The 9,581-nt window shown below is 33.1% G+C and overlaps 1 protein-coding gene and 1 non-coding gene across 4 annotated transcripts; one reads left to right on the forward strand and one right to left on the reverse strand.

Annotated features, from left to right (window-relative positions):
* The first annotated feature begins 5,006 nt into the window (after positions 1–5,006).
* On the forward strand, positions 5,007–8,479 carry LOC111878125 (MAR-binding filament-like protein 1-1). Of its 3 annotated transcripts, none has more exons than XM_023874636.3 (4): positions 5,007–5,381; positions 5,871–5,908; positions 6,044–6,184; positions 6,582–8,479. In XM_023874636.3, the coding sequence occupies exons 1-4, from the start codon at positions 5,096–5,098 to the stop codon at positions 8,319–8,321; spliced, it is 2,205 nt and encodes a 734-aa protein (XP_023730404.1). In that variant the 5' UTR covers positions 5,007–5,095; the 3' UTR covers positions 8,322–8,479. The 3 variants fall into 3 exon arrangements, with proteins under 3 accessions (XP_023730404.1, XP_023730403.1, XP_052626470.1); XM_023874635.3 differs by having other exon boundaries at positions 5,008–5,381; positions 5,868–5,908; XM_052770510.1 differs by lacking the exon at positions 5,871–5,908 and having other exon boundaries at positions 5,239–5,381.
* Positions 8,480–8,676: 197 nt separating this feature from the next.
* TRNAR-UCG (transfer RNA arginine (anticodon UCG)) lies at positions 8,677–8,750 on the reverse strand. Its single transcript has one exon. It is a non-coding gene; the product is annotated as a tRNA-Arg (tRNA).
* Between the last annotated feature and the right edge of the window lie 831 nt (positions 8,751–9,581).

Consider the following 9,581-nt stretch of genomic DNA (forward strand, 5'->3'; position numbering starts at 1 on the left):
TGTGTGGGGGCTTGGTCTTAGATCCTAATCGGGTTAATTTTTGGTTTGGCTTAGTGTTAGAGGCCGATGTGCAGCAACAACATTTATAAGATATGTTGATCATCCGAGGTGAGTCTTCTTACTATACTTACATGTGTGGTAATGCATGAGTGACCGAAGGGTCTTATTGTGTTATTGACCGGAGGGTCTTATTTATGTTGTTGATCGAAGGGTCTTATTTATATTATTGACCGGAGGGTCTTGTTTGTATTACTGCCCGGAGGGTCTTATCTGCTTTATGTGTTATTATGCATTCTGTCTTTGTGAATTATGTTGTTACATTATTCTGTATATATATTGAGCTATGACCGGAGGGTCCATACCGAGCCATGAGACCGGATGGTCTTTACTGAGACACATGACCGGAGGGTCCATATCGAGACATAGCTATTAAAGGTTTATTATTTTCGTATGTGGTATTCTGGAGAACTCACTAAGCTTCGTGCTTACAGTGTTTGTGTAAAATGTGTTTCAGGTACATCTCAAGATCACGGGAAAGCAGAGGCATGATTGTACACATCCGCCAGCTTATGGAGATTTGAGGATTTTGGGATATTCTAATATTGTTCTGATGATAAATTAAATAATATATGATGGCTTTAATTTATGAGTAATATTTTAAGAATTAAAATTGAAGAATTTTATCTTGAAATTTGAGGTGTTACAAGGATCCTTGCGACTAAAGAGTAAATACAACCTTTTTTGACCCAGGACTTTGGTAGGAGATCCACGCCAGGAATAATGTCGTGCCTCATAAAAAGTATTTCTCTTTCAAAGCTCCGTTATTATGTTTTGATTTTAGAATGAGTGGAGATTTGCTAGGTTTGAGCTTTAGCAAGAAACAGAAATAATTATGACTTCACTCATCCTCCATATGACAGGCATGGCTTGGATATATGAGATGTTTGTGACTTCTAAAAACTCAGAAATAATTCCAATAAATGGGTATTTTAACCCTAAAGAAAATTGATATTTATGAAAGCAAATCCAAGAAGAAGAGACAACATCTTGTTGAATCGAAGCATCGAAAGGCCTAAAAATCATGTCTACATTAAAAACCTCATTGGATTTCAAGAGCCTAATATCCTCATTGTTAAATGAACAAGTCTCACTGTAAGTGAGGAGCTTTTGATCGATAAAGTTATCATCAAAATGGGAAATGATGCTAGCTCGAGAGCGAACCATCTTTTACCCATGCATAAGAAATTGCAAAAGTTAAAAAGGATGAAAAAAAGGATACCTTAGGAACAGTTGATGAATACCGAAAAGAAACATCGGAGGGTAAAGAATAACTCGAACTAATTACCCCAATTTATCCTCATGACAGTGGAGAGAGAAGGTGATTTGACTGCATCATTATGATCCTGGAATTGATAAAATCTATCCGTTAGGGTTTAAATTTTGAAAACCTTATCTTTATTTACTTGAAATTATACCGTTGAATATTTAAAATTAACCTAAATATCCTACATGAATAATTTGGGGGCAATTGTTAGGGTCAAGATCGTTAACCCTATTCGAGATCCCAAATCTTCAAGAACTTTCAGGATCCCTGACATATTTTAGGATCCTAACCATTATTATATTTATTTCCTAACATTTATAATTGATATGTTTCTAGTCTTTTTATCACATTTTCATAAATGACCAACATAAGACTCATTCTCAATGAAGAATCACTTCAACCAGTCTTAAGACCTGGGAATACCAAGTCAAACAACATGTGAATACTCATTCAAGAGGATCCCAGAAATATCGGACTTAATGTTGCTTAAGCTATACTATAAATACACCAGTAATATGTACACTACACACACGGTTAGCTAATCTACGACGTTTGTACTTACATTCATATTATTCTTCTGTACTCAACAGTTCATATCAATAAAAATAACAAGGCGTGTGATAATTATCACCTCACAAGGTTTTATGTCGGAGATCCTATTAAGAATTAAGGGCTTTCCTTGTAAACCACTTGTGTCACCTACTCTTGATTTGCTCACTTGTTTTGATTACAACATCACAACCTCTCTTATAATTTTGGGTGATTTACATTTGATTAATTTTTGACCAAAACACATACTATCATAGAGAGATATGAAAGTAAAAAAATTATAAGTACGTTGCTATCATGGGTAAAAACTGAAGTATATTGTCTTTTAATAATGGACATGCTTCTATTTTGTAAATTCTTCAAGTATTGCAACAAATGAAAGAAATGTTAAAGCTCTTTATAGGAGAGGTAGGCATATAAAAGTTTAGGGAAACTTGAAGTGAGTAATTTTTCAAAGAAAAATTTATACGCTTTAATGTTACTTAAGTTGTTGGTATATATGTATTAATCTGATCCTTGCGAGAAATTTTAACTTGTTTTTGTCCCTAAGGTCTAAGGTTTCTTTTTGTAACGTCCATTGTTGATCCCTAATAGGTGGAAAAAAATTATTTTACTTGTATACAAAATGCTTGTATTGAGCTTTCTAGGGCTTATTTTTCACTCAGACATACTAATCTCAAAGATCATTTATGCTTTTTGAATAATTGTTTACAGTTTATAGGAAGAAATTGAAAATAGTGGATTTTCAATGAAGTTCATAACTATTTATTGCATTTATCCCTATATAAGTTCTCCTCCATTCGCGAAGCGCGAGAAGCCCTCTAGTTTAATTTAATAAGTTAAAATGTCAAATCAACTTGCTATTTTTTTGTTGGATTTGGGTTGGTTGTTTTTGTTGAATCTAGCTTGGAAGAATCAAACCCATAATATAAATAGAGCCTTTATTTATTCATCAGTTAGGCTTTTTGTAACTATAAACTCATATTTAGAGAGAGTATTATCAAGTGCTCTTTATTTTCGAGAGATTGGTTATATAAATTGTTCCTTATCAATTTCACTATAAAAATTATCAATCATTTAAAACCAATTCTTATCATTGATTCACATTTTTTTGTAATTATGCATTTTCATTTTATTTTATGTTTTTACAAACATACTCATCTACAATATATATATATATATATATATATATATATATATATATATATATATATATATATATATATATATATATATATATAAAGCAAAACTCTTCGTGCTAAAAACACAACTTGTTTCCTCAAGCATGGAACTACAACACTCTGTTTGCAAGTCTCAATTTGTTAAGTCGTTATTAATGTAGGTTTATGGTATATAAAAGAATACAATATCATTACAAAAAAAAACTAAAAACGCACAACATGTCGAACGGTATGTGTTGTGAAAACATAAAACTTGGATTTTACATGCAAAACATGTAGAAAGTGCATAATCAACAAGAACGATGTAACGTTTAAGCATAATTGTTTAGATAAATGTCGAGTAGAACAAAACTCTACAGTACTCATTCAAACTAATCTATTCTCTAAAACAATTAAGACTATACAAAATGGGAGATCTCAACTCTACAATGAATATGACTTTACTATTTATAAAGGAGCTACAACTTATAAGTCACAATGCTTAAATTTACACACATGTCATATAAATGTGAAACCTTCAAGTTATATTCTCATTAAGAGCCTTGCACCCCCAACATGTGCTTTAACCGTTGTTGATTGTGAAATGTATCGAATAAGAAAGATTAAGGATCACTTACTTGCATAACTGTCATTTACTTATTCTGTCAAAAGATTACGTTTATCTTAGAATGTTATTCATATAGAAATTGACTTAATACAAACAAAAATGACCATGGGAACTATTTGTCTCCCAGTAACGACTCATAGTTAGTCATCATGTCAAATAAAAGAAAAAAAAAGTATATCAAGACCAAAGATATAGCGGCTGTTTGTTTGTTTATTTTATTATTATTATTTTTGTGTGCAGATCTGTACAATCATTTTTGTCTACGTCGCACAGACATATATTATCGTAGAGTGTTTGTTTTTTGGAAGCATATAGATTAAAAAACGTATGTGCGACGTCTTTCTGGCGCAAATATGGTCACTGTTTTCAAAGGTCTTCACGCCTCATTTTAACTAAAACAAAAACAAACGTCGCTTATCTTTTTTTTCCTTTCTCCGCCGCCTATCTTTTTTGCTGAAAATGCATTTTTTTTTTGTTTATGACATGAAATTAAGTTTGATAAAACAATTTATTTCAGTACCTACAAACATTAAAAAACAAACAGACTTCTTATTGCAGACTGCAAATATTTGATCCACCTCTTCTATTGCAGAGATTTGCATATATGGTCTGCAGACTGCAAACATAAAAATGACCGTGGGCACCATTTGTCTCCCGGTAGCGACTCATGGTTAGTCATCATGTTAAAAAAAAGTATGTCAAGACCAAAGATATAGCGGTTGTTTGTTTGTTTGTTTTTGTTTTTTGTTGTTGTTTTTTTTTTTTTGTGCTGATATGCACAACCATTTTTGTCTGCGTCGCGCAGATATATGTCATCGTAGAGTGTTTGTTTTTTGGATACATACAGATCAAAAAACGTCTGCGCGAGGTCTTCTTGGCGCAGATATGACCACTGTCTTCAAAGGTCTTCACGCCTCATTTTAACCAAAACAAAAACAACCGTCGTCTATCTTTTTTTTCCTTTCTCCGCCGCCTATCTCTTTTGCTGAAAATGCATTTTTTTTGTTTATGACATGAAATTAACTTTGAAAAAACAATTTATTTCATTACCTGCAAACATTAAAATACAAACAGACTTCTTATTGCAGACTACAAACATTTGATCCACCTCTTTTATTACAGAGATTTACAGATATAGTCTGCAGACTGTAGACATCTTAGCTTTAAAAAAAAACAAACAACATTGTAATCTTTTTAATGTTAAAAGAAAAAAAAATGCTAATTTAGGTTTTTTTTTTTTTTAAAAAAAACATAAAGAAAGTTTTGAGTTTCCATTTGTTAGGAGATAAAATTATCGAAGGGCATTTTGGTCCGTGAAGGGCAAATCCCATACAATGATGGGAGAAATAGCAAGACTCGCATTGAAATCGTCAGAGATTCAATCATCCAAAACTCGAAAAGAAAGGAACACAAGCAAATCTACCATAATCTCAAATGATGGGGTTTGCAATGGGATGTTCTTTTCCTTTACACTCCTCAACTTATCACTCTCTTTTCCCTTCTTTTTCATCTTCTTCACAGCCCCTTTTCCTCTACTCTTGCCAAAGAAAACCACATGATTTCAGTAAGAGAAGAAAAATTCATGCTTGTATGCAACAACATGACCCCAACAAAGACGATTTCTGCCAGAGAAGAGCGATTCTTTTCATGGGTGTTTCTGTTCTTCCGTTCTTGAATTTAAAAGCAAGAGCTGTTGAAAATTCCGCTCCGGATGAATCGGGTATGCTTGATTTCCAGTCCCCTTTTCAAAATTGAACACATTTGTTCTTCTCCTCTAATCTACTTGCGAAATGTATCTAGGGTTTTACATTTATTAGCTTGATTTGGGATAATTTGGTGATTTGGTAAAATGGGGGTCTTGAATCTTGACCCTGTAGTGGTACGTGAAATGAATAATAGTAACGTTGTGATTTCCTTTGATAATAATGAAGTAATTGTTCTTATTTACCCTAAAAAAATCCCGAAATTCCAACTTCAGCTATAATGTTTATATCTTTGATGGGGTTATACATGGGTTGAAAACTGGCATTGTAGCTTATTTGTTGAATCAAGAAGTGTAATGAAAGTTAACATAATCAAGAATTTGATGGCTTTCCCACAAAGATAAAGAATAAGAGAGAAATAAATAAAACAAAAGCTAAATGGTTTGGTTAATGAAAAATTAAATTGCAATCGACTAATTATTTTCTTGATTATGATATTTCAGAAGATTCTGCAAGGGCACAAGAACGAAATCAAATAGCCGAGGTCCAATACTATGCTAGTTTAATGTTGAAATTTAAACAAACATACATACATCATCTCGTTAAAATTATGTCCTTAACTTCTTTTAAGTTATAATGTTTGAAGCACTTTTAAATGATTTCCTTTCTTGCCCCTTAGGTACCAACTAATGGAGATTCATCACCAAATCCCTTTATTACTCTTTCGAGTGGACTTGGAATAGTTGCTTCAGGTGTTCTTGGTGCCTTTTATGCATTGGCTCAGAAGGAAAAGTCAGCCAACATGATGACTATAGAATCTGTAAGCCTTCAATTCTCATGTTATTTATGATCTTGAACACTTTTACGCAATGAGACTTCCAAAAAGAACATTTTATGGACGTTAATCTTTTAAAATAAACTTGTAATGTATTTAAAGTGAATGAGAACGTTTTCTTATATGTTATGAGAAATACCCATGAGAAAATTTTCATTTTATTAGGGTTTTGTGTAAGACTTCATCTTCATGCAACAAAAGTAAACCCATTTATAGCAGTGAGATTTGCTTTGCATACGGATGACATTTCTATATTTGGGTATTTGTTATTCAAATGTCACTCAGAAAAACTGTTTCTTTGACCTCAAATGTCAAAATAAACTTATATTTTTCGAATAGGGAAGCTATATTATATATCTAACAAAGCCTTATAATCACACAGATGACAGCTAAACTGGTGGAAAAGGAAGCTGCACTTGTTTCAATGCAGAAAAACTTTGAGTCAAAACTACAGAACGAAAAGGAAGAAAAAAACGAACAAAGTAGAAAATCGAATCAAGAGAAGCAATCTTTAATGAGCCAATTAAGTTCAGCAAATAGCACTATAAAGGGGTTAGGACAAGAGCTTCAAAAAGAGAAGAAGGTCATCCAAGATCTCAATAACCAGATCGAAGGTCTTAATGCTGACCTCAAAAAAGCTTTTGATGATAAAGAAGACCTCAAAATGCAGGTGAAAGATAAGCTTTTCTCCATTCAAGTCCTTCAAGAACGGATAAATTTGCTTACATCTGAAATCAAAGATAAAGAAGACAATCTTGCAAATTTAAGCTCAACCTTTGAAGCCAAAGAATCTGAGTTCAAGAAACTGAATTCTGTGTATGAAGAAACATGTGCTGAATTGGGTGGTTCAAATTCGGAAATCGAAAGGCTAAAACAAGAAATCGTTAAACTTGAGAAAGAATTAGAATTGAAGAGTTTGAATATTGATGATCTGAATGCAGAAATTCGATCTTTATGTGATGCAAAAAACGTTATTAGTGAAGAACTGGAGTCTGTTAGGAAGGAGTACGGTGATTTGAAGCTCTTTTCAGAACAGAAATCAGCTTCTGATGCTAAGCTTTTGAAGGAAAGGGAAAAGAAACTCGAAGAGCTTAAAGAACAGCTCGAGTCTTCTTTGACCAATGTAGAAAAAAACGAAGAATTAATCAGCGTTTTGACGAATGAAAGGGATGATTTGAAAAAAAGATTGAATCTGGAAGAGGGTAAAGTCGAAAATCTTGAAGAGGAGCTTCGTGTGGTTCAGAGGACGTTAGGCGACACAAGAAACGAGGCTGCTGAGCTGGCGGGACGTCTAGAAATCTCCGAGAATACATGTAAGGAGCTTGAAGGAGAGGTTTCGAGGGTTCAAATCGAGTATTCTGAATCTAAACAAGGATTACATGATAACATCGATAAACTGAAACAAACTGTCGAAATGTTGGCTGAAGAACTCGCCGGAAGTAAAGACGTTTTGGAAAGAACGAAGGAGGAATTGAAGAGGGTGTCTGGTGAACTTCTAGAAGCATCTGAAACTCGTGATGATTTGAGGGAAGAACTGGTGGAGACGTATAAGAAACTTGAAATTGTGAGCAACGAGATTAAAGAAGAAAGGAAGACGATCGGTGATTTGACTAAAAAAGTCAACACTCTAGAAACTGAGATTTTGAAAATTAGGGATTCAAAAAAATCGGTGGAAATGGATTTGGAAGAAGCGACGAGAGCACTTGATGAGATGAATAAGAACACGGTGATTCTATCGAGGGAATTGGAGATCTCAAAGGGTAAGATTTCTGAGCTTGAAGACGAGAAGGAAGTTTTGTATAATTCCATTAATGAACAGAAACATGCGATTAAAGAAGCTCGAGAAAACATGGAAGATGCTCATGGAATGATTGTGAAATTGGGAAAGGAACGGGAGAGTTTGGAGAAGAAAGGAAGCAAACTTGAGAAGGAAATGGCGGCTGCTAAGGGTGAGATTTTGCGATTGAGAAGTGAAATGAATTCTGGAGAAAAGGGGAATAAGAATAGAAGTGAAGGAAATGCAGAAAAGGGGAATAAGAGTGGAAGTGACGATGAAGGTGCAGGAGTTGTGAAGAAAGGTGGGAGGAGGAAGAAGGTCGTATCACAACAGAAAGAATCTTGAAGGGGGTTTGGTATTGCTTAAAAGTTGAGGGGAGGTATCTGTAATATTTGATTCTTGGAGGGTAAATCATAGTAGAGGTAGCATTTGTAATTTTCAAACAATTGTCATTAAAAATAAAACATTCAAAAAATAAAAATTGTTGCAGTTTACCAACATAACCTGATTGGTTCATGGTTTATAATTAAGTTCCAAATATATGTTTTTTAATGAGGCTATATTATACAAAAATATTTGGAAACTTTTTATACAAGTTATTTTGAAAAAGTTGCAACCCAACCAAAACAACAGTAGATTGATAGAGGTTGGTTCTACTTGAGTAATAAGGAAAAAAAAAAAGTAAGAAAAAGATATTTCTCGACCACAGTGGGAGTCGAACCCACGACCTTTTGATCCGAAGTCAAACGCGCTAATCCACTGCGCTATGCGGTCTTTGTGTCTATACTAGAAATAAAATTACTTTTCAAGTGTCAATCTAGTGCATGATTAATGTTTTTTATCGACACATTCGTCTTTCTAATGACTAATCCACGTGATTCATGTGAAAGCCGTCTCCAATAGACAAATCTCTTCCTTTTGAGAAGCAGGCATGACTCATGACCCATGCTTAATTTTTTTAATAGTTAACTAAACATAGATGAAGGTAATAACTAAATCACTATAATGTATAATTTATACATGTACAAGTAGTCTAAATATAAGTTTTAAACACACCTTCAAACAACAAAGTTAATTTTTGAAAGTTTTTGTATATTTCATTAAGAGCAAATTCAATAAAAATATAAAAATTGAATTTATAACACACTTGATGCTTCGCCATTGTGAGATACTATAACATTAAAAAACACTAAAAAATTCTTACCAAAAAAACTGCGTCCTAACAATATTTCTCAGGTCACGATCATCAACAACTTTTTCACTCAATGTATATGTTTATTGTGTAAAGAGGGTAGAATATGTCTCATGTATGATAATCAAATTTGTTTGTCTAGCCTGCATTAGATATTGTACCGTTATAGCATACATTATAATATCTTACTGTAAAACAGTTTTATAGGACTTGAAAGTGATAATTAAGTGAAGGAATTTGTAGTGTAAACTGGAACTGATGTGTGCTTATAATAAGATAATGCATGTTATTCGTAAAAGTATGTTGATTGCCCTTATATGAAATGTAAGATGTTTCGATTGTTGTTGATGGTAAAGATACATTATCGTATCCCAACTTGGAATAAAGTATTGTGATGTATTAAGTATGTTAAG

The sequence above is a fragment of the Lactuca sativa genome, chromosome 4 (genome assembly GCF_002870075.4).
Source record: "Lactuca sativa cultivar Salinas chromosome 4, Lsat_Salinas_v11, whole genome shotgun sequence".
Taxonomy (NCBI): domain Eukaryota; kingdom Viridiplantae; phylum Streptophyta; class Magnoliopsida; order Asterales; family Asteraceae; genus Lactuca; species Lactuca sativa.

Bases quoted from the DNA above. Each gene is read 5' to 3' on its own strand.
- LOC111878125 (XM_023874635.3), top strand. From the start codon at position 5,096: ATGATGGGGTTTGCAATGGGATGTTCTTTTCCTTTACACTCCTCAACT. The intron at 5,382-5,867 runs GTATGCTTGATT...ATGATATTTCAG, and splicing joins TTCCGCTCCGGATGAATCGG to AAGATTCTGCAAGGGCACAA. The intron at 5,909-6,043 runs GTCCAATACTAT...CTTGCCCCTTAG, and splicing joins AACGAAATCAAATAGCCGAG to GTACCAACTAATGGAGATTC.